At 37.4% G+C, this 25,695-nt stretch overlaps 1 protein-coding gene across 5 annotated transcripts in view; it reads right to left on the reverse strand.

Moving 5' to 3' along the window:
- Positions 1-25,695, reverse strand: part of USP3 (ubiquitin specific peptidase 3) — a 100,220-nt gene that overhangs the window by 30,040 nt on the left and 44,485 nt on the right. For 3 of the 5 annotated variants that reach the window (XM_034660862.1, XM_034660864.1, XM_011218433.3), the window contains 7 exons: positions 19,134-19,217; positions 15,683-15,764; positions 14,171-14,253; positions 12,720-12,833; positions 9,738-9,851; positions 1,917-2,063; positions 1,253-1,297 (listed from right to left, as the gene is read on the reverse strand). In XM_034660862.1, coding sequence (XP_034516753.1) covers positions 1,253-1,297; positions 1,917-2,063; positions 9,738-9,851; positions 12,720-12,833; positions 14,171-14,253; positions 15,683-15,764; positions 19,134-19,217 — 669 coding nt within the window. The remainder of the gene's footprint in view (positions 1-1,252; positions 1,298-1,916; positions 2,064-9,737; positions 9,852-12,719; positions 12,834-14,170; positions 14,254-15,682; positions 15,765-19,133; positions 19,218-25,695) is intronic. The other 2 variants (XM_034660863.1, XM_002914232.4) reach the window with 1 other exon arrangement.

The following is a 25,695-nucleotide window of genomic DNA, read 5'->3' on the forward strand; positions in this document are numbered from 1 at the left end:
CCTAATACACTGAACTGTACTTTCTGAGTTGCTCCAAATTAATTAAACCAACTGCCACAATGAGACAGACAAAGCTACTCGAGCAACTTTAAAAGCTTGCTTCCTTCTCCATGAAAGGGCTTCCATGCTTTACAGGCAAAAGGTATATAATGCAGCTTCATCTTTTTTTTAAAAAAGCTGTTCACAGGATATACAGCTTTAGTAAATTGAACAGAAAGGGAAGCTACGTTGGAACTATCTGATGTAACAGCCATTTCAGGTTTCAGATCTATGTCCTAAACAAAGGGCACAGCACATAAACTACTGGAATCAGGGACTATGACCCTTTCATACGGATAATACTGCCCTTAATTGAAATGGAAACTGCTTTATTAAAAGGCAGTACATTTAGATTCAACGTAGTTCTTTATAATTTCTTCCTCCGAGAAAAGGATACTCCTCAGGTCTTGGCTATCTGATGTCTATGGCATTAAGTTAGGTATACAGTGACTAAAAATGATTCATAAATGATATCAAAATTGCTTTGTCATTTATTATAACTGTACACCAAGGGTGTTTAAATATTATTCGGACACACTCTTACACTGCTAGGGCCTTGTATATTAGCAGTAATGATTTTCTAGGTACTAAAAAGTAACACAGATACTGCATAGGAGACCTTTTTTTGTAGTTTTAGCAAACGTGATCCTTAGATCCTGAAATAACTTTTTTCTTTCTGTGCCTATCTCACTAAAATTACTACTCTTCAAAATATCATGAAAAGACATGGGTTAATACTGAAAACTCATTAGTTACGAGAAGATCATCCTAGGACTATTACACAGTGTGACTCAATGAGGGTGCCTTGGGCATCAAATAAAATAATAAAGACATATACCCTCTCACTTCACACAGACTCTCCTTGATAGAGCCCAGTTCAATATTCTTAGTGTACGAAATGCCATCATAAAACACAAAGCAGAATTTTCCCCTCAATACTATGTTTAACGTGGCACTAGCAGCAAGAATAATTCTACCAGGTCACAGACCCCCTCCCCTTCTGTACTGGATTCTCACTGGAACCGTAGTTAGTTATCAGGACCTAAAGGGCCAAACATTCTGAAAAGTATAGCAGTTCCAATGGTTGCCCTTCTCTGACGCAGCCAGGTGAGCTACGGAGCTGCTCTATCATTAAAAGGACCCTAACTTCACACTAAATCAGATTTGTAAACTGCAAGGCAATACAATACAGTGATCCCTATATATTACTTACTCTTTTCTTTCTGTCTTTGGGGAGTTTGTCTTGTAAATCCCTTTCCTGCACAGGTCAAAACAAAACTTTTCAAAAAATTTGAACAAAAGGAAACTACAATTAAACAAAATCAGACTGAAATAACAGTAAATCATCCCTAAAAAGCTTTCTAATCGCAATGTAAATTTGGGGTATTAGTACCCAGGAAAGCAATCTTTTTGTTCATATTGAAAGGCAAGAAAAATTCTGAGAACTTACAAATGCCTCAATTTCATTAAAGAACAGATGTATTTTAGGAAAATTCACATTCAAAATATTTTTAAGCCTTTGTTTCTAGTGAAAAAATATAATTATTTTAGTATAGAAAATTTAGTCTCCCAAATATTATTTGATACATTTGGCAGGTAATTTTCTTGTGCTAAATTGTACAAAATATTTTGTTTCTTTCAACTTTTAAAATGATCTATACCAAAAGCAATCAAGACTATACCAAGAGGCAAGTACAAGATGCCTCTGGTATGGAAGCAGGACACATATGCTAGTCTTGGTTATAAAATTCAAACGCACAAAAGTTTCAGCAAAAGTCAAGGAAAACTCCACCTTCCATTATAAATCTAATAAACAATAACACCAACATAAAAGTCTGAGGTCCTCCTAAAAAAAAGAGAAAGAAACTACATCTTACATGCAACATTTGTTACTTGCAGATAGGGTAGAATTCTCCTGTAGAATTGCTGAGCGGGAAACACCATTGAAACCGCCCTGGAGTTCCAAGTGCAGGTGGTCCAAAAGGTAGCGCATGAATTCATGGGCATCCTGTTGCTGATAGCCCCTTAAAGCAAAAAGAAGCAGGCCGTCACTGGGGAGGCTCCACAGCGCAGCCAAACATGCAGGAAGGCAAAGCGCTGCGAAGGGCTGCAGCCTGCACTCCACACAGTGAGGCTCCCTGACCGTTCATCCCCACTTGTGCCAGGTTATACTTCTCTTCAAGGAAAATTTCCCAAATTTCTCTAGAAGGAAAAATCCTACTAAAACAAATCTGAAAACACAGAATATTAGAGCTAATCAGATGTGTAGTGATCTCAACTGACCTCACTTTAGAGATGAAGAAAATTGAGGGGCAAGAGAAGGGGTGTGTGACATACCTAAGTCCTACGGCACAAGAGTCACAGAGATGGGATGGACTCTGGTTTTCCCACTATCCCGCATGGCCTCTCCAGAAGATGCTCAAATGTTAAAATGTCACATCTTGCCCTCACCAGAAACCTTGGTCTTATAAACCACCATTCTAAGAGATAAGGATTTTAAAACTATTTTTTTAGACTGAAAGATAGTAATTTTTTAACACTGGCTGAAAGGAAGAAAAACTTTCTAAAGAGTCTATACTTGGATCCTAATCTCTGATTCAAAAGACATTTTTCATATGAATACTTTAAAAAAATGCATTGACTCATATACAGTTATGCCCTAGCCTAAAACTTGAATATAAGCAACAACATATTCTTATTTCTTATACTACATCCAGACAGGAAATGATATAGAATTTTTTTCTGAGAGAGAGAGCACCAAGGGAGGAGGGGGGATGGGAAGAGGGACAGAGAGAGAGAGACTCTTAAGCAGGCTCCATGCCCAGCACAGAGCCCGACTCGGGGCTCGATCTCAAGATCCTGAGACCATGACCTGAGCTGCAATCAAGAGTCAGACGCTTAACTGAGCCACCCAGGTGCCCCTACATGGAATTCTTACACTAATACAGACCAGGACAAGTGAACAGTAATGAAGGCTGACAGAAAATGAAGTTGGTACACCTGAAGGTTACAGAGGTTTATACAGATAAAATAAATCAAGCAATAATATATACACATAAAGTACTTTATAAAACTATGGATAGAAAAGATTTCTGCCTATATTCTGCCAACATGGAAGGTTCGCTTTATCTTGTAAATCACAACTTTTTCTGGCTTGGTCTTGAATCAAAATTTCCACCACTCTTCTAGGCAATGGTTCCTTAGATGCCTTTGAACCATAGGTTCCCTCAATATACATTTCTCCCCTTTCCCTAAAATTTCTTGTGGAAGTCATAAATTATGAAAACCATCTATCTAACCAATGGAACTTAAGTCAGAAGTCACTTTAGCTTTCACTGTAACTTTTTCTCAACTATTTAACAACTGAGTATCAATATATGTTCAAGTAGTTCTTCTAAGACTCCTATAAAAAAAAAGTTAAAATTCAGTCAAAAGTTTTCAAAGTTGGTAGTTCCTTTACATATCTACAGAGGTGCTTTAAACTTTTTCATCACAACATCAATTTTTTTATGACTCAAAGGTGAGATTAGTATCTTAGGTCATATCTGAAATTCTATCACATATAAAAATAGTTTTATTCTCTCACCAAAATAAACTAGTATCTAATCATTTTTCTAAAATGGATCATGAAACCAGTACTGTAGTTATGTTGATTTGCACTTTCAGAAAACACATATCCATCCCTTTTTAAAAAACAATCTGCCTAATGTACATTCATGAATGTTTCCAACCACATGATTCTTTTGATTCTCTTTTCTTATACAAAACACATTAATTTTCCAAGTTTCCTTTACCATTAGAAATATATATATTTTTTACTTACATGAGATCATGGAACACTGAGCTGTTTTATAAAGGTATGCTTCTGTTTCAATTTGTGACCTTTACCAAAAACACAAAGTCGGCTTCTTCTAAGACTAGGAAACTTTTCTGATTCTGACTAAACACACTTACCACTGTATTTTTAAACACTTAAATAATAGTTTCACTGACTTATCTGAAAATCTTTTAAAAAATACTATTTAGTAAGTTAAATTCAGAAAACTTCAGTTATCTTTTCAATTATTTCCCAATTATACAATCCGGAGCTTCAAAATTTCACTGGTAGTCAACTTAGGTCTCCTCCTTGGTAATCATGTAAAAGGAAACACTCCTCACATTTAGGTTCAATGTTTATGTTTTGTATACAAATTATCTCAGTGATATCATCCAAACAAGTGCTAGTGAAATAGTGAGGAAATGTATTTATAAAGAACCAACTGGTATCTCTGTGACAGACCGGAATTAAGAGAGAAAAGAAGACAGGGAAATAACAGTGGCTCCAATTTTAATACTGTTCCTTATCTTAACTTGTTCGTAACCTTGGGTAAAGATTACCTCCTCCTTAATGTTTATAGAAACTCTGTGTCATAAAGATGCTGTGAGAAATAATGGTTGGAGAGCACAATGCGAATATAAAAGCCCAAAAGATCATGAAGAACCCCCTCTGAACGAAGGGGCCAAGAAAGAGGGGCACTGCTGAAGCACAATGTGTAGAAACAGAGGGGCAAGTGTTTCTTCACAATTTTTGGTGCAAGGAAATAAACCATATTTAGCAAATCTTATGAAGAAATGTCCCAATAAAGAATGATGAAAGAAAATGTTAATTTGTACCTGTGCTTAAGTGAGAAAAGCAGACATTCCAAATAATGAAACAGATACCACAGAACGCAGGCACACACACGTAACTGTGACATACACCTGTGCATTACTGACTATTCTCTGCATTCTGGTACATAATGTGTAAGATGGAAAGACCAATCAGGAACAGGATATGCCTATACACAATCAAATTTTATCATTTTAGAACAAACTTCTAAAATACCTAGGACATACTATAATTTTAGGCTCTGTTCTTATTTTTAAAATATCGTCAAGAAAAAAATAAAATATCTTTAACATTCGCAAGAGAATTCTAAGTTGTTGCTTTGTCCAACTTGTGTATAATACCAAAATCAATTAAATTTAGCTATTCCTCTCCATTTTGTGGCACCAACCATGGCTGAGTTTGTCCAACACAAAAACACCAGAAAATGAAAATTGACAAAAATAACTGTTTTTGTTTACAAGCACACAAAAAACATACAACAGCAAACTTCCTAGAGAGAAGAATACTTAATTATAAAATATCAACAGCATACCTAGAAACATTAAGATATCACACGCAGAGACCCATTTGTTGTCCACAAAGATCTTTTGTATTTTCTACAAAGCCAAGTAGAATAGCTAGTAGAAATAAGGTTTTAGCCATTTAGTCACCCATCATTTTTAAAGATTAATTACAACAAGAACTGAAAAAAACAAAACTAAAGAAAACTCCTTGGGAAGTTAAGGCAAATATATTAAATCAAGTTTACGTGAAAGTAGAAATAGCACATAAATGATACCAGAAGCAAGGGAATAAATACCACGACCCAATGTGAATTATCAAAAGATTTTCCTGGAGAGTTAGCATTAAGCTGTACCTTAAAGAAGGAGACAGAGGTCAAGGCAAATCCCATAGGACAAACATGACAAAGATACAGAGACAGTAAGACAAAATCATGTTAAGAAAGGCTAAGAGTATAAAAAAAAAAAAAAAAAAAAAAAAAGGCCAGCAGAAAAGACTATCAAAATTAAAAGCAAATATCTTTTTTTTTTTTTTTAAGTGATCTCTATGCCCAACATGGGGCTCGAACTCCTGTACCTGAAATCAAGAGTCTCATGCTCTAGCGACTGATCCATGATCCAGCCAGGCACCCCAAAGCAAGAATGTTGATCTAGCAATTGCTCTCTGAGAGCCTTGCACATGCATGTATGAGACCCTCCGCTGCAGCACTGTCTGGAACAGCAAAAGGTGTGAAACAACCCACATAACCACTGAGAGGGGCTATACATAATTTATGATACAACCATAAAGTATAACATTATGCAGCCGTAAAATGAAAGGAGAAAGTTATTTAGATACTAGTATGAATTACCTCAAAGTAGGAAAAGTATGTTACCATTTATGTTAAAAATTATACACACACACACGTATATAAATATATACACAGACTATCAACAAAAGGATACACAAAAATCTAGTAAATATGGCTGCTTCTAGGAAGCAAAATGCATGGCTGGGAAATAAAGTAAAAGAAAACACTTTCACTGTATATCCTTTCTTTACCTTTTGAAATTCTCAGTCATTCGTATTTTACCTATTTAAAAAACGTAACCTTAGTGGCACCTGAGTGGCTCAGTCGGTGAAGCATCTGATTCTTGGTTTTGGCTCAAGTCATGATCTCAGGGTCCTGGGATCAGTCCCCACATAGGGCACCAAGTGCAGTGTGTAGTCTGCTTGAGATTCCCTCCCTCTCCCTCTGCCCCTCTGCTTGCTAGTGCATGCTCTCTCTCTCAAATAAATAAATAAAACCTTAAAAAAAAAAAACAAACTTTAAGTTACTTTCCTGAAAAGGAAAAGGACAGGAAAAGCAGGGCATACTAGAAAGCCATAACAAGTGTGGTAAGTAGATATGACTGTTGGAAAGGTCAAACTTTGGCAAAAGTTTACCTCCGGGTAACTGGCTTTTGGTTTGAGTGGGGAAAAAAGAGGATAGTTTTGGTGGTTTCCATACCCCAAAGCTGTTATTACACTTACCGTATGTATATATTTGTTTGCATTACTTAATGAATAAAGTTGTTCCTACTTCCACATGCATGTGTGATTTCAGAGTCCTCATATTTCATTCCAAGGGATTAAACTCCCTAGACTTTGTCATAGGTTAATCAAGGAAAACAGGCTTCCTAACCCCTTTTAAAATTTTATTTTGTGATCATAAATGTAACAGAAACATAGTTCAAGACTCAGTGCACTTCCACACAGGCCATGTTATAGGAACTTTACCCTGCACACCTAATAGGAGGAACAGCCACAGGAAGAAAGCCCCACATCTCCCTGCCTCACCCCTGGTTGTTGGGCAGTGACCTTACACTTAAGCTTTATCCTTGATATAATCTCAAGATCTAGATCTAACCAAGAGAAAATTATTCGTCTATTACAAGAAAATGGGGAATGACCTCAATTATCGTGGAACTGAGAGAAAGCCCTGCTAAGAATACGCAGGCATTCTACTCCCATCAGTCACTAAGGAATCTAAGAGTTCATGTGAATTAGGAATCACTCCAGAAACTCCTCAACTTGGTCACCTTCTCCAAGAGTCTTCCTTTCACTGCTAAGGATACAGAATGTGCAAATTAAGCAGCTAAAAATTAAATCATGCTCACAGTTGGGCTATAGAAACTTCATATAAAGGGCAGAGATGTGGGCAGATTTTGAGGAAAAGTAGAACTCTATTGAATAGAAGTTTCAAACAGTTTCTAAACTCCCACTTAAGAATAAAGGACCTGAGTCACCCTGGGAACCAAGCAGAACAGTATAAAGTTAGTTGGCAGGCTACACTCAGGCATGTGGACTAATGACTGCTGACACATCTATCCTTTACCAATTCTAACTCTGATCCTAACACCTACTAGATGTGTGAGATTGAAAAAGTTCTTCCTCCTCTGTCCCAGTTTTGTCTTTTTTTTTAAGATTTTTTTGTTTTTTTATTCGACAGAGATAGAGACAGTCAGCGAGAGAGGGAACACAAGCAGGGGGAGTGGGAGAGGAAGAAGCAGGCTCATAGCGGAGGAGCCTGACGTGGGGCTCGATCCCAGAACGCCGGGATCACGCCCTGAGCCGAAGGCAGACGCTTAACTGCTGTGCCACCCAGGCGCCCCCCAGTTTTGTCTTTTTTTAAAACGGAGCTAACACTTCCTACCTTGATGGGAATTTTGTGGTTGTGTTTTTTCACAAAGATCAGATATAAAAGGCCTAAAGTGCTAGGCACATAGCATTCAATAAATGGAAACTAATTTTATATAATAATAAAACACAAAGACTAAGTCCCTATCTATGGGGCACCTGGGTGGCACAGCGGTTAAGCGTCTGCCTTCGGCTCAGGGCGTGATCCCGGCGTTATGGGATCGAGCCCCACATCAGGCTCCTCTGCTATGAGCCTGCTTCTTCCTCTCCCACTCCCCCTACTTGTGTTCCCTCTCTCACTGGCTGTCTCTATCTCTGTCAAATAAATAAATAAAATCTTTAAAAAAAAAAAAAAAAAGAAAGAAAGAAATGCTATATTAAGGGCCCCTTAGCTCCTGGGTGGCGCAGTCGTTAAGCGTCTGCCTTTGACTCAGGGCGTGATCCCGGTGTTCTGGGTTCAAGCCCCACATCAGGCTCCCCTGCTAGAAGCCTGCTTCTTCCTCTCCCACTCCGCCTGCTTGTGGTCCCTCTCTTGCTGGCTGTCTCTGTCAAATAAATCAATAAAATCTTTAAAAAATATATATAAAAAAAGAAATGCTGTATTAAGTCCAGAGCTGGTTAGTGATAACTCAGCAGTCATTTCCACCTTTCCTAGAGTCAAGAAACTTTAAAATCCTTACAAAATTACTCTCTTCTGAGAGGAGATTTAAATGTCATGATATATAAAAGAGGTTCCCTTCAAAACAAAGACCAGGGGCAACAACAGTAAATCACATCAGATCCTCGAGGTTAGACTTCTCGAGGAAGGCAACAAATGCCAGTTCTTTGAGGTCATTACCTTTTAACATTTTTCTATATTACTACTATATCTAAACCACTATTAGGCAATAGAGCAAGATAAACTACGAAGTCTTAACTACATACAGCATGCTGGGTGTTTTTGTTTTTTTTCAAAAGGAGAGAGAGGTACACCAGGTGCCAAAATGCTGACTAGCGGGAGCACAGACCTGCTTCAGGACAAAGTCAGCAGAAGGTGGCAAAGGCTGTTGTCAAACACCTGCAGTGCCTCAAATCTGCTGTTACCTGCATCCCTACAGAGAGGACTAACCTAGCAGAAGAGGCAGATTCCTCTGACAGCAAGGCTGTCCCCTCCTCAAGTGATGCTAGAGAAAGAGCAAGGAAAACACAGTGACTCTACAGCCACATCAGGACGTGGCAAACTGAAAAAAACTTTTGCAAACTGAATCCCAATGGACTTGACTTCAGAACCCAGCCCAGAACAGTGAATTTCAGACCACGGATTTCTACAGATTACATCTGGATTTTTTTTTTTTTAGTTGAAATAACAAGATGGTGCATGATCGTAATTAATCTTCATAAGATTTTGAAAGAATCAATGGAATTTTGTCCAGTATGTTTTCCTAAATTATTTATAAAGGCACATAAGTGATTTATATTACTTTGTTTTTAGAACAAAATATCCTGTTTGTTAAAGGCATTTTTAATGTCTGTATATTATTTAAACACACACATTTGTCTAGTCAAACTATCCAACCGCTGTTCTCTTTAAAAACGAAACGAAAGGGGCACCTGGGTAACTGAGTTGGTTAAGCATCTGACTCTTGATTTCAGCTGAGGTCATGATTTTAGGGTCGTGGGATGGAGCCCCACATCAGACTCTGTGCTGGGGGTGGAGCCTGCTTAATATTCTCTCTCTGCCCCTCCCCCAAGGCCTCCTCCCCCACCCCTGCTTTAAAAAAATAAAAATTTAAAAATAAAATAAAACCAGTCTTTATTATTTAGAATACCACCACTTCATAGGAAATTATTCCAGGAACAGCAGAAAGACTAATATTAATATTTTGAATAGCCTTCATTAAGTAATACTTACCTAAAATTTGGCATAATCTTCCAAACAACATAAAATAAAGATTCTGGGCTAAATGCAGTCTGGCTACCTTGCCATAAAGCACAGAGTGTCTTTCTAAACTCTTCCACCAACGACCTGGAAAAGAAGAAGGGATGATACCCCTTGCATTAGTGACAGGCTACTGTTTCAATGCATAATGTCCAACTGTCTAAAATTCATAATAAAAAGTGAAAACATAAAAAGGATTTGGTTTCTTCTAAACTAATTCTGACAGTTAAGTAACAGCATTTCAAAAACCCACATAAATTGCAGTAATCACAGACAAAACTAGTTTTTGAACATATGGTGAACTTTGTGCCAAAGTAATGCCATACTTGTACAATAAAGCAATAGGTAAGTTACAAACCAAATTACTTTAAAATGTACATTTTTTAAAAACTTAAAACAAGTAACAGAATCTCTTTCTCCATTTCCTGCAGTTTTCCTTCTTGCCCCTCATAAGGAACACTTCCCAGACCTCAGTGTGCGACCATCTGCTCATCTCTGCCTCAGTTCACTTGGCCGCAAAGCTTCAACACTCAACTCTATACCAGGACTCCCAAATCCAAATCTGAAAGCCAGATTTTTCTCATGACCACTTTTAGTCAGGCTTCTCCACTTTCCAAGAGGAATTTTCTCCTGGATGTCCTCTCGTCACTTCAAACTCACTGCGTACTACAGCTGCTCTCGTATATTCTCTCTATACCCCCAATACCCATTCTCCTCTTCTCTCATAGGAACAGAACTGCCAATTTTTCCTTGGCACAAGAACTCCTGGAATAAAAAACCTTGTGTTCAACTTCTGAGAAATTGCCTTAAAGAGAAAGTAGTCCTCATTAACCCCTTCCTTCTTCCTTCTAGCTGGAAGGACGAAATGGTGGCACTCCAGCACCACTCTGAACTATGTGGATGACAGCCCTACGCTACGGTTGGTGGAACAGAAAGCTAGAAGGAGCCTGATGATTGTGGCAAACAGCCCTAGATGGATAATCTCCAGATTTTACACGAGAAAATAAACAATGGAATTTAAGTCATTATTAATTTTGTTTTTCTATGCATGTAGCTAGAACGAAATCCCTCCAATAACCAGCTAAACTGAAACATCTCCAAATAACTTTAGTATCTGTATCTCTCAATACAACTACCATACTCATGGATACCTCAATAACTTCTTGTTCAACCCCTGTCATCCAGTAGGTCCCTGAGATACAAATCATATTTTTTACCTCCTAGTACCTGAACCCTCTCCCTGTATTTGAGGAATTCCCCACCTTTAGAGTCTTGGTAAGAGACTGCCTCCCACTATGGAAGTTGAAAAGGCCAGATACTTGTTCTCAAACCCCCTTGTAGCCAGGGCTGAGGTACGTGCCCTGGGTTCTGCCTATCTGAAGCAGAAGTTAGTGATGCCAAGCTGGGGCAGTGCCAAGTCCTTTCTGGGGACAAAGAGCATCGTCTGGAGTGAGTGCAGCAGCAGCGGCAACAGCAGCACTCACCGCACCAACCCAGCCGTGCTGGTAACAGGGACTGCGCTGTCACGGTGGGCAGTGTGCTGTTGCGGTCAGTGACAATACAGAAGCAGTGATATCCTTATGGGACAGAGCTCCACGGGGTCATAGTGGCTATGGTCCTGAGTGTCTAGATTCCAGGCCTGGTTTTCCACCCATCCAGTAACAGCTTACCAACAGATCTTCATTCAGTTCTCTTTCTGCCTAAAATGGCCAGAGCCAATTTCTGCAGTTTGTAAGTGAACCCTAAATGACACTAATGCATCAAGTACTACTAATTCTTCTCTTAACTTTTGTGAAAATGTGTTTTTTTCTCCTTATTTACTGCCATCTCCTCCAACCCAACTACTACATAGTGTTACGTCTCCTTGAATGCAGACGTTTTTCCGTTCATCCCATTCGCTGCTACTAAGGCAAACTCTCAAGATACCCGTTGTCGTGGTATGATTCCATCCCTCCTCCAATGCCTGGCTTTAAAGTTCCCTGGTATTTTGGCTCTATCCATACTGCACACTATTCTAACATGTTCTATCCTAATCTCCCTCAGTCACTTAGACAGAACAATGTCAGACTGTAAAATGGCTTTTCAGAATGTGTGGGGATGGGGTGTATGGGAGCGGGGACAGGCAGGCAGAAAGAACATTACATTAAAATATATACAAATTAGGGGCACCTGGGTGGATCAGTTGGTTAAGCATCTGACTCTTAGTTTCAGTCATGATCTCAAGGTCATGAGATCGAGCCCCATGTCGGGTTCTAGGCTGGGCACAGAGCATACTTGGGATTCTCACTTTCCCTCTGCCCCTCCCCACCCCAGCTTGTGCATACGTGTGCTCTATTTAAAAAAAAAAAATACACACACACACACACACACAAATACATATACACAAATTATAAATCAGAGGCTTATTTTAGTAATGTTAAAATATGAAAAAAATCTGCCCGTTACAATAATATAGATCTCCTGAACACCCCGTGGAGCACGGCTGCACTGAATTTGCACACATACTGGTTCTCAATAATCATGTCAATTTTCCCCTCTCCATATCAACTAAAAATTGGCTACAATGCCCCATAATTAATTTGATGACTACAAATTAATTTGATTATCCAAAACAGATTTATCTAGCACTAGAAGACAAATAAATTCAAAAAGACTAAAGATACTCATGCTGGTCTGCACCTAGAACTGTTTCATATACAGATGTCAATTTTAGAGCTCAAATCCACAAAGACTTGATACATAGAGAGCTAAATTTATCCTCCTATTAGGTAAATAGAAATAAAAAGAATTCCAACAATTATTAAGATCATCAGCCAGACAGTTAAACCCAGGTTTTAGAAGAAGAGTGTTTTAAAATGCACATGCCTATTAACTCACATAATGCAATGGAAATCACCAGTAAGAGTCACTTGTTTTGTAGCTCAAAGCCAGAAAGGATATATTCTTAGAACTCACACATTGTTATCCCCTTGGCTCCTGGTGTGGTATGTTCGCCTTCCTGCTGTTTTCCCATTCCTTAGCTCCACAGCGGGCAGTTCTTTGAAATAACAGCAAAACTGCTCAATGTTACTATTTTAAAAGGAAAGAAAGAAAATTATTAAAAAAAAAAAAAAGAAAGAAAAAAGAAAAGAATTTACTAGGACTGTAAAAAAAGTTCTATAAAACCTACATGTGAATTTTTAAAATGTGATCTTTCAATTTCTCAAGAAATTGCTTTGAGTTTCCTCATTAAGTTTCCTCATTTACTCTAAGAAAACAGTATTAACAGATGACTTTGTAAAAATGAACAAAGAGCTTAAAGCAAAATCTGTTCAAAAAATCCTGAATTCTGGGGCACCCAGCTGGCTCAGTTGGAAGAGCATATGACTCTTAATCTTGAGGTTGTGAGTTCAAGGCCCACACTGGGTGTAGAGATTACTTAAATAAATAAAACTTAAAAAATCTTTTTTTAAATCCTCAATTCCCCTCCCCCAAAGGCTGTCACCATTTCTTTCTTTTTACAGTGCCTGTTTCCAGGTATTCAATAATTTCCTCAAATAAAAACAAACCGTGAAACCAACCATATTGTTTAGATACACAGTACAGAGTAATAAGGAGAGTTCAGGAGTGACTTGAATTTCTTATTTGAACAAGAGCAGATAACCAAGAGGTAGTACCTTCAAGGAGGGATCAAACATGACTTCTGCTCCTTCTTTGCAAGGTGGCCTTGGGAAGAGAATTTATTCTGGCCTTTGATGCCACATTAAAATCTACAAGTACATGACTTTCAAAACAATTTCTTCTACATAACTGAGGTCAGCCTTGTTTGGTATTTTATACTTACTACTTATCTTACATTTCAAAGATCTTCTTAACATCCAATCTTATGACCATATTTAAGACTTAACTAATGATCAGATTAAATTCTCTGAACAAAGTTCCCTGTAGTCCACGGGTCTGCATACTACAGCCCACAGGCCAAATCTGGTTCTGGGCCAGTGAGTTTTTACATTTCTAGAGTTGTTTGAAAAGGGTAGAGGTGGAGGGCAGGGGAGGAGGAGAAGACAGGAGACAGACTGTGTGGGGTATGCAGTGACTAAAATACTTACTGTGTGGCCATTTAATGAAGAAGTTTGCTGACCTCTGCTCTAGTTTATTCAAGAAGCAATAGGAGATAAATAATAACAACTAACAATTATTTACTGCTAGGCACTGTTCTGTTCTAAGCCCTTTATATAAATTATTTAATCTTCCCAACCATCCTATGAGGCAGAACTATCATCCCCAATTTTACTGATGAGGAAACTAAGGCACAGGGAACTTGACCAGAGTTAGTGGCAGAGACAGAACATGAACCCAGAGCCTTTCCTCCTAACCATTTCACTAGAAACTAACAGTAGCATCTTAAGCTCTGACTTTAACAGTACCTGAGTGACTGAAGGATGGCGTTCATGAAACATGTGTTCCCCAGATTCCGGAGGCCTGTGGCACAGATGGCAGCGGTGCTGCCCTGCAAAATGGGACAAGAAAAGGCCATCAGTAATATCAAGAGAAGGATGTTTCAGACATCAAAGCAAAGGCCTATATTTGAACTCTAGCATTAAGACAATTTGGAATTGATCCTTTCTTGTCCAATAAATACTTCAAACTCTCATTCTACTTTCTGTGTAAGTGCCCAGATATTTTTAGAAGCCTGTTTCTGATCCTGGGACTGTCCTACAAGAGAGTACCTCATGGAAGCTTATGAGGAAATCAGAGTTAATGAAAACCATGGAATACACAATTCAAAACCCAGGAAGATCCTTAAAATAAATGAAATTTAAGACAATGCTTTCATAAGATTTTATTAAAACTACTACAGATTGTTGGGGAGCCTGGGTGGCTCAGTCCTTTGTCTGCCTTCGGCTCAGGTCATGATCCCAGGGTCCTGGGATCAAGCCCCATGTCGGGCTCCCTGCTCGGTGAGCCTGCTTCTCCCTCTCCCTCTGTCTGCTGTTCCCCCTGCTTGTGCGCACTCTCTCTCTCTAATAAATAAACAAAATCTTTGAAAAATAAAAAACACTACAAATTGAAAAAATATAAATATATATACCTGAAATATTCATCCCCAAACCTTTAACTCTAAGCCATGCATAAATGACCAACACATATTTTCCTAGCAATGGGATATCAATCTTCAAAAACTACCTGAATTTCCCTTGAAGACCAAGGCTTGATTTTCTAACTAGCTCTACAAATGCACCGTAACATCTGAACACCATACCTGGGAAATGAACCTGCCAATCTAACCCGAAGCATCTCTCCCCATAACTCAGACAGATGACCAGAGCGCACTTCAGCTCTCTTTCACAAAATCCTAACACTCTCATTAAGTAAGTGCATGTCTAAATGTAACTCGCATGCCGGCAGAAAGGCACATGCAGGGCAAAATTACTGATGTATTTAAAACTATTTAGTGATCTTTAAATTTTATTAATTTATTAATGGCTCATACACCTGGGAACAGATGGTTACCAGAATGAGGAAGCATATTCTTTCGTGGTGAAATTATATTAATGAAGTCCTAAGAAATAAAACTCATCAAAACTTCAGACCCACAGAATTTGCACCTAGAACCTTTGAAAGAAGAAAGCAAAGATCTTTGGGATCTGAAACAGAGTAATCAGATACATGAATAGGCTTTAAGAACGAACACTTGCTAAGGCACAGGAACACGGCAGTAATCCTGATGGAAGGGAGGCACTGAAAGACGGACTCACTGGAGTATTCAGTCACATCAAGAATCGTTAGTACAAGTGGCAAACATTTTGTAAAATATCCCAAATCCAAGGCACACATTTATGAAAGTTTATAAGGAGCAACACTAATGTTAGAGTTGTAATAAAACAGTGACTAGATCTCAACCAATTCTTCGATTTGTATATATTTTAATTACTTACATTTACTTTTAATAGCTTGCTGTTTAGTGATGAGTTTTCCAAAAGTTTTCTTTTCCTATGCCTGTCAGCTGTGAAAGCTGAGCTATTAAAACACAAACAGATAGCCAAAAAGATATTAACACAAACATACTAGACAGCAGGTTAAAAAATAAACATCGCTGTTCTAAGTGTCTAGTGTATAGAGCCCTGCCTGGCTGCTTAGAAAAGCCAGGAAGTGACCTGTTAGGCCCACTGTGGGCCACAAGTATTCGAAGTGAGTGAGGAGTTCCACTTTCCTTGGCAATCCCCACCACTCCTCTAGCAAGGTGGGCTGCAAGCATCTACCACCTGGCACTGCTCTGAAAAGCTGGCCAGGTAGCTGTAATCAGTGAGACAATCCCTCTCCACTACCACTCTATCTGCCTAATCGAATGTGAAGCTTCAAAAATGAGAAGACCCATTCCTCACATCAAAAGGAAAACCCTCATCTGATATGATTATTCTGAGATTTAACACTAAGTCTCAAATGCTATGCTACTTCTTTCTTAATTTTGACAAAGATATCCTGTTTTGCTCATTTGTTGTGACAGATTATGATATAATCTGAATTTCTGGAAAATAAATTATAGGCACATAGATACGTATAAATTAATTTGATTTGGCTATGCTACAAAGGATATTCTGAAACAAATTCTAATTAGCATGGGTATTCTGAATTAAAATATTTCAGGGGCGCCTGGGTGGCATGGCACAGTGGTTAAGCGTCTGCCTTCGGCTCAGGGCGTGATCCCGGCGTTGTGGGATCGAGTCCCACATCAGGCTCCTCTGCTGGGAGCCTGCTTCTTCCTCTCCCAGTCCCCCTGCTTGTGTTCCCTCTCTCGCTGGCTGTCTCTCTCTCTGTCAAATGAATAAATAAAATCTTTAAAAATAAATAAATAAAATATTTCAAAATTTTTCTTGATGAGATATTGTGCTTAAATTTTATCAGAAAATAATTCTAACTTTCAAAGGGTCACTTTAAAATTATAATGTATCAGGAGACCTAATCTAAAAGAAGTAAAAATTATCATTTTTTACTATTAATATATTAAAAACTATCAAAAACTGTAGTTCCCACTACAGACTAAAGCCCACATTTGAGCAACACAGACAAAGTCTGCCAATTCTTTTCCATCTTCGAAAAAATACCAGGGTGGTCCAAAGTAAACGCATGATTATTTAATTTCCACATGAACGATCGTATCTCTGGAGCATCAGATCTAGTGGCAGTTAGTTACTTCAAAACTAAAAATATTCTTAGGCAACATGTCCTCAGAACTGTAGGTATAACCCTCTCAGGGTACCAGGGACTACAAAGTAAGAAGGGACCAATTCCATATATTACAGTGTCAAGTTACTCCTTCACAATTCCATAAGTAAAGGGGTTGAATCACAAGCACTATATATATATGTACACACACACTACTTAGCGACAATGCCTAACAGATAACTTTCAGTTTTAACCTATATAAAGGATTCAGCTTTTTAAAATATAAGTCATTAAATTTTACCCTGAGCAATTCTCAAAATGGCAGAATTCACTAGATCCACACTAATAAGGTAGCCACTTACTACATGTGGATATATAAATTTAAATTAACTAAACTTACATAAAATTTAAAGTTCAGTTCCTCAGTCATGCAAGCCACTTTTCAAGTGCTCTGCGTAAGACTACTGGCTACCATGTAGGACAGTGCAGACTATACAACACTCTCTTCACTTCGGGAAGTTCTTTTGCACAGTGCATTTCTAGAGGATATGCAGAATAGTCTAAAGTTAAGTAAAACACAAATGTAATCATAGTTTTGAAGCTGTGGTTTCCACTACACACTAAAGCCCACATTTGAAGAACAGATAAATGAACCAAGGCCATGTTTTTCAACATAGGTGGAGGACTGCGAGGCAGATTTTTCAGTGGGACCAAGCGGAGTATAGACAAGGAACTCTGACATCTTTTACCTGATGAAGGGGTCAATGGAAATAAAAGATCTGATAACTACATAAATACATGCACATTCTTGAATGTCCTCTTTTCCCTTTGACTTAGTTCTGATATATTTATTTGGGATTGAGATGGTAGTCTTTTCTTAGAGAAAACTATAAGTGGCAGAAAAAATATTCTGGTAGCTACCCAATGTCTGTGATAAAAAATCAAGTCAATTATGATCTTCACAATGACATCACCACACTAAAGAGTGACATTACATAATTATTGTAGGAATCTTCCTCTTGTTAATTATGACAATTTCAGACAAAAATATTTGGGGTCTGTGTATCTACACCTCTGTCTCTAATCCTAGATAGGGCTTCTGCTGCTCTATTTCGGATTACAAGAAGGGAAGCAGCACTGTGAAAAAGAGAGGAGCCAAAAGATAACAAGCCAAAAAGTACTTTAATTCAAAGTGTTTTATCTAGTTTAGATTTTAAAGAAATCCATCCTTCTTCCCTCACCAGCTTTATAATCTCTTTAGTCAACATACATAAAGACTTGGGTTAACGAAAACCATACAGTGTTTCACTCAAAGCACTTAGGCTATTTCCTCTCAATATATGATTTAAAAATATTCTATTGCCTTTAAGATCGCTAAGAACTCCTCCTTTTTTGGTATGTTCTCACAATAGTTTTTAACATCAACTGTCAAAATAAATTAGGTGGCACCTGACGATCAGGGGTGATTTACACAAATCTCACTGCAGTCAGCAGTCATTCCAGGGCAGTGCTTCTATCCACTGCCGCTTCAAAGGAATCACTTTTTGGATTTCTGTTTATCGCTTCAACTTTGGGTTCAGTGAGTTTTATCTGAATAACCTATCTGGCTATAGCAAAAAAAAATTCTATTCACATAAGTACTTTAATTTCTTAATGATGACAAAGCATTTCACAATCTACTGTAATTTCAAGTGACATAGTCCCTAACAAAAGAGGAAAAGAAGAAACTGGGATCTTGTGTCATCCTATAGATGCAAAGTAGACAATGCTATAATAAAACCTAATTTCCCTTAAAAATAATGCATAAATTTTAGTGCTTCTGAGAAGACCTCTTAAAACATGCCTGACAAGGATTTTCTAATATCAAAGGTAACTCTACAATGATTTTCTATCATTTTATGCCCTTTCCTTACACCTCCAAAATTTCCCTTGCAAATCAACTGACTAGCTTATAAATTGGTGGGCAATAACTCAAAAAAGAAAAAAAAAGGCTCTTGGACTCTTGTCCAAGATTATGATAAACAGTAATAGAAATCAATGCTAAGCTATGACCATTAACTATGGGCACAGTTTCAGATATCCAAAGTTTACTTTATTAACATTTCAATCACACTGAAAACATGATGAAGTTATGGAACTCATTAACAAAACTCCCACTCAAAAATTTGCAAAGACCCCTCAACCTTATTCTATACCCTTCCTTCCCCAAGACCTATTACTTACTTTTCCAAGTTCTGTAAGTGTTCTCTGACTTTCTGTACCAGTCCCAGCTTGGTGTCATTAACCACAAAATCATCACAGCGATAACTGCAAGAAAAATATTAATCAATGTGTGCAAAGAGCTTGAGGAAACCACAGTAATGAAATCACTAAAAGGCCTGGCTGCTGCCAAGATGATCACATGACTCTGCAGGCAGTTACTGTCGGTGGTAAGTTGAAAGAGGACTTGGAATCCACAATGGAATGTTTTTTAAGAGCCTTTTAAAAAAGCCATGTAGGCAATGAACACTGGCTTCTTTTCACATTTTTACTCAAAAGCTCTTCAATTCCTCCTTCAAAAACAAAATAAGCTGCTACATGGGTTACATTCTTTTTAGTAGTGCATAATATACGGAAAATAAAAAGCACCAAGTCGATTCACATAGCATTAAGCCTAAAGCTTTCAGGTGATACGTCCCAGCTCAAAATAATAGGGAATTTGTGGAGAGAGGAGATTTAAATGAAGAGCAGGGAAAAGGTAATTAACATATAGGGACAGTTAAATTTAAGGGGAAAAAACCTAACTAAAAATAAAGCTATACATTTAAAACAATTTAATTAAAATAAATTGAATTCAGATGGTTGAGAAGAACAATCTTCATTCTGAGGTGCTAGAAAACAAAAGTATAAAACAATGGCTACATCTTTTAGGAAACTGATAACTGCTTTGAAGAAAGATACTTAAGGTGTTCTTTAAAACTGATATTGTAGTGTGTGTGTGTGTGTGTGTGTGTGTGTGTGCGCTAGCAAGTCAATAAACAAATATAGGAACGGGACTCACATGTAATAAACTCACCTTCTACATTAGCGTTCAATTTTTTCCTGGAATAAGGCCAATTTTAACAAAAACAACTTACAAGCTAGTACCCATATATTCTTTTGAATAGCAGCTTTGTATAAAATCACTTATTATAACTACCAAAGAATAAGGACAGTAATGCTGCCATTCTGAACAAATAAAACTTTTAATGCATAGCAATTAGTAAAAATTAGGTCATCTTTAGCAGGATCCAAAAAATATTTCTTACATATCTGAAATCATCTACTAAAACATGAGAAGAAAATGGGGGAAAGTAATGAAAAAAAGATTACACAGAAAAAGATTCCTAAGGTCTTTTATTTACAGAAGTTAAAATTTCAAGTCAATACTTTTGAAAACTTTGAAACAGTAATATATATGTAATTATTTAACACCCCTCCCCCATTAACTGAACACCTATGCTGTCAATCAAGAGTCTCTAAGGTATTCTCCAAGTTTCCTGACATTTTCACAAATAGCAAAAGCTACCATTTACATCTTAGACTGTTTCTCTATGATTAAAGTACCAGCAATGGCAGGAGAATAATTCTTTATCAGTTTTATGATAAATATGTAAAACATTAAATGAGTGAAAAGGTTTAATTCCTTGCTTCTTTTCAGCATAATGCTGAGAGAGTAAGGTCTACTCTGTAAATTTAGACTTAAGGCACCTGGTTCCTCCAAGAAGCTTAAGCATTCACTGAAGAGGAAAATTATGCTGCCACTCTAATTCCTCAACATTTTCATTTTATGTTTGCATAAATTTATGCATGTGTTACAGATAAAACAAGACTCAGTATTTAAAAAACAAGGCTAAATGCTAGTGTTCATCTGGGGAATGAAGTCTAAGAGCAAATTCAGATCACCTTTCACACATTTACAGTATGCCATAATATCCAATTGAAAAATGAACCCCCAAACTTCCACAAAAAAGTTGTTGCTTTGTTTAAACAAACTGTTTCCAGTTAAATTAAATAACTGGTTTTTTTTTTCTTATTAAAGTAATTCTTTTTGGGGCACCTGGGTGGCTAGTAGGTTAAGCGTTTGACTCTTGATTTCAGCTTAGGTCATGATCTGAGAGTTGTGAGACAGAGCCCCTCCTCAGGCTCCATGCTGCGTTGAGCCTGCTTGAGATCCCCCCCCCCTCACTCTCTCTTNCCCCCCCCCCCCCCCCCCCGCTCACTCTCTCTAAATAAATAAATAAATGATAAAGTAATTCTTTTTGGTGTGATATGGATTTAGCCTAGGGTATAAAATAACATTTGTTAGAGTAACATTTTTCACATATTGAAATATAGATTTATTTATGGTTGTGCTCCACTCTAAACTAATCTGGCTTACTGGGATCTAGTCGCTTCATCTCTCTGAACTTCTATCATTAAAGTAAGTAAGTTGGGGCGCCTGGGTGGCACAGCGGTTAAGCGTCTGCCTTCGGCTCAGGGCGTGATCCCGGCGTTATGGGATCGAGCCCCACATCAGGCTCCTTCGCTATGAGCCTGCTTCTTCCTCTCCCACTCCCCTGCTTGTGTTCCCTCTCTCGCTGGCTGTCTCTATCTCTGTCAAATAAATAAAATCTTTAAAAAAAAAAAAATTCAAAAAATAAAGTAAGTAAGTTGCTCGAGACTCCAGAGCTGTGCTAACGTGGCTGACGTCACTTAAGAATTGAATTTTAATTTTTAAAACATTCTAAGTGATACAAAATTTCACTTAACTAAAGCAATAAAAAATACTTTTCCACTAAACACAATTTTATGGTTTTGACAAAACTGTATTTCACTTTTATTATTACATCACCTAAGATGTACCGCAGTGCACATGATGGGTGCACGTGTCATTCCTAGTATTTCATGAGCATATCACCAATCTAGTTTATGTCAACAGATGGTTATTTTTCTATGCAACAATGTAGCACTACGATGTGTTTACTTGAGCATTTTATGCAGACAGCAGAGTTACAGTGATATCTATGTAAATAGTAACTGGAAGTTAAGCTGCAATCTTATTTTAATTATAATGCAAATTATTTTTCTAGCTTAAAAATTAAGAATGAGGGGGCGCCTGGGTGGCACAGCGGTTAAGCGTCTGCCTTCGGCTCAGGGCGTGATCCCGACGTTATGGGATCGAGCCCCACGTCAGGCTCCTCTGCTATGAGCCTGCTTCTTCCTCTCCCACTCCCCCTGCTTGTGTTCCCTCTCTCGCTGGCTGTCTCTGTCTCTGTCAAATAAATAAATAAAATCTTTAAAAAAAAAAAAAAGTTTAAAAAAAAATTAAGAATGAGGGCACCTCGGTGGCTCAGTTGTTAAGTGTCTGCATTCCACTTGGGTCATGATCCCAGGGTCCTGGGATTGAGCCCTGGCATCAGCATCAGGCTCTCTCCTCAGCGGGGAGCCTGCTTCTCCCTCTCCTGCTCCCCCTGCTTGTGTTCCCTCTCTCACTGATTCTCTGTCATGTGAATAAATCTTAAAAAAAAAAAAAAAGTCATGACATTTAAAAAAAATTAAGAATGAAAAATCTTAATTTCAAATGAAGGCACACTAATGAGGCAGTATCAAGTGAAAGTATGTCACAAATTTTAAAAAGGATGGCAATTACAATTTGCTATAGCAGAGATAAATGAGTAAATTGTATAAAAGAAGTTTTTTGTTTTTTTTTTTAAGATTTTATTTATTTATTTGACACAGAGAGACAGCCAGCGAAAGAGAGGGAACACAAGCAGGGGGAGTGGGAGAGGAAGAAGCAGGCTCCTAGCAGAGGAGCCCGATGTGGGGCTCGATCCCAGAACTCCGGGATCACGCCCCGAGCTGATGGCAGACACCTAACGACTGCACCACCCAGGCGCTCCCAAAAGAAGTTTTAAGATAGTAAGTGTCATCTTCAGCAAATGCATATTCATTTAGTAAGAAGTTGCCTCTCAACAGTCAAAAAATAAAGTAGCTAATGAAATTAGAATTAGACATATAAGAAAAAAAAGTCTCCATGATTATTAAAGGATCTGAGCTTATAATTTTGGCCAACTATAAAATGGCTGGGATTCTTGCTCAAGAAAGATAACCATTCTTAGATGGAAAGATAAAAAATTTAATTATCATTTCAGTTAAGGGATTAGGTTTTAAAATTTGAGGAAAAGATTAAAAAAGATATTTTACAAAACATGAAAGATCTTAAATTGACCCACCAAGTAAGTGTCAGTGAATAAAAGACTTTTCTAATAATATTAAACATCAATCAATTCAACATTTGAAAAATTGCAGGTACTTTTATTTTTAGCTTTAAATGAGTTTCACAAGAGATACTGACCAATTACCATTCTGGGTATGTTTTGTCTCAAACAACTTCTAACTTTACAAATCAATTTCAAGTTGTAAATACTATATTTTTTAATTTTTTACATCTGTCACTTTCAGCTAAATAGGAAAAAGTTTCTATCAAGAGAGACAATGGGGGAGCCTGGTTAAGTGTCTGCCTTCGCCTCAGGTTCTGATCCCAGGATGCTGGGACTGAGCCTCGAATCAGGCTCCCTGCTCAGCGGGGAGTCTCCTTCTCCCTCTCCCCCACTTGTGCTCTCCCTCTGTCTCAAATAAATAAATAAAATCTTTAAAAAAAAAAAAAGAAAAAAGAAAAAGACAGACAATGGGCCAGCTATGTGAGAGCCAAAATCTGGATTTACTAGATTTCCCTATTATTATATTTATTTCACTGTGTGATACATATTGAAAATATTTGTGTTCTGAAATAGACTGTATCATGGATGAAGTTATTAAAATTGTTCAGTATATATGTACAAATGCTATGAATCACCAGTTTATGAAACTGTTATAAAAAAAGAAGAGAATGAATTTAATGACCATGATAATAATTCGTGATCATGAATTAAATGATTTTTAATATTGTTAGAAAAGTTCTTTTCCAATGTTCACTGCTTCAGTTTGAGTCACAGAAGAGTATTATAAAGATTTACTGTAATACTAACTCTAATTCAAGATTTTTCTTTTTTTTCCTTTTTAAAGATTTATTTATTTATTTTAGAGAGAGAGAGAGAGAGAGCACATAAGCATGCATGGGGGTATGGGGAGAGGGAGAAAGAAAATCCTTGAGCAGACTCCCCACTGAGCATGGAGCCTGACATGGGGCTGGATCCCAGGACCCTAAGATCATGCCCTGAGCTGAAATCATGAGCCAAAATCAAGATTTGGCTGCTCAGCCGACTGAGCCACCCAGGCAACCCTCATTTTTTTAAAAGTATCTTTTAAGTATTTTATAAGTAATCTCTACATCCAATGTGGGGCTCAAACACACAACCCCAAAATCAAGAGTTGCACATTCCACCGAATGAGCTAGCCAGGCACCCCTCTAATTCAAGATTTTCTTGAAATGAAAGAACACCTGCTAATATTCAACAAATAGAAAACATCCAAGTATGATTTACGTTTTTCCTCCTATATCACAGGGCAAATGAATGAGCTCAATTTAAAGATCCAAGGAAAGAAAAAGCTTATTTGTGACCTGGCTAGACAGGTACAAGAACGTATATTAAATTTAAACTTTTCATAATACAAATCAATAATGATTTCATACATTTTTCAACATGAATATGCAGACAATTTTAATTGTAATAGCATTATGTAAACTGGCCATAAAATCTGACAAAAACTGAAGAGCATGTTGTTGATATGGATACATAGAGAGTCGATTTTCAGTTTATATAGTGTCCCTCTGAATTCAATGTTGATAATACTGAATTGTTTTAAGAGTTAGTAGCTTTACTTAGACGGTAGTTTTGCAACTGATACGCTTTTGCTTCAGAGTCAAATCAGTTGTTCTAAAAAGATGAGTCAGTTTTGTCAGTATAGATGCAAATATTAAAGAAAAATGTTTTTTGTACTTCATTCACTGGAAAACTTCTAATAGTTTTTAGAATCTACTTTTTTAACTGCAATTTTTATGAATCTAAATACAAGTCAAACATTTCTAATGAAAGTTTAGTATCTGAATGGAAATGTGCTATAAGTATAAAATATACACTGGATTTAGAACACAATCTCTAATAATTTTATATTGATTACACGCTGAAATGATAGTATCTGAATAGATGGGTTAAACAAAATATACAATTAAAATTAATTCACCTTTTCTTTTTGCTTTTTTAATATGACTATTAGATAATTTAAAATTACATATATGACTTTTATTATTTCTGTTGGATAGCCCTGGCAATCTATAGGGTATCTAGGACATTATCTGCTCTAATATTCTATAATACTACCCAATATCAAAAAGGGGTAACAAATTTAACTTTACTGAGCTATAAGAAATCAATTTTGTTTTGGCTGGGTTAGTTTTCACTGGTTTAAAAAAATGTGTTAATGTTTTCACAACTGTCCCTATTTCTCTGGGGCATCTGGGTGGTGGCTCAGTCAGTTAAGGACCTGCCTTCAGCTCAGGTCACGATCTCAGGGTCCTGGGATCAAGCCCCACATCCAGCTCCTCACTGAGAGGAGAGTCTCCCTTTCCCTCTGCCTGCTGCTCCCTGCTTGCGCTCTCTCTGTCAGGTAAATAAAATCTTTAAAAAAAGAAAAAAGAATTGTCTGTATTTCTCAAGAGCCAATTTTAGGTTCTCTTGCAGTCACTAAGAAAGGCACTTATTTCTAAGTTTATAACTTTTATACTCCTAATTTACCACACTATGCAAGTATTATTTGATGACGACGATAACGTTAAAAGGAAAGC

Source organism: Ailuropoda melanoleuca, chromosome 5 (genome assembly GCF_002007445.2).
Source record: "Ailuropoda melanoleuca isolate Jingjing chromosome 5, ASM200744v2, whole genome shotgun sequence".
Taxonomy (NCBI): domain Eukaryota; kingdom Metazoa; phylum Chordata; class Mammalia; order Carnivora; family Ursidae; genus Ailuropoda; species Ailuropoda melanoleuca.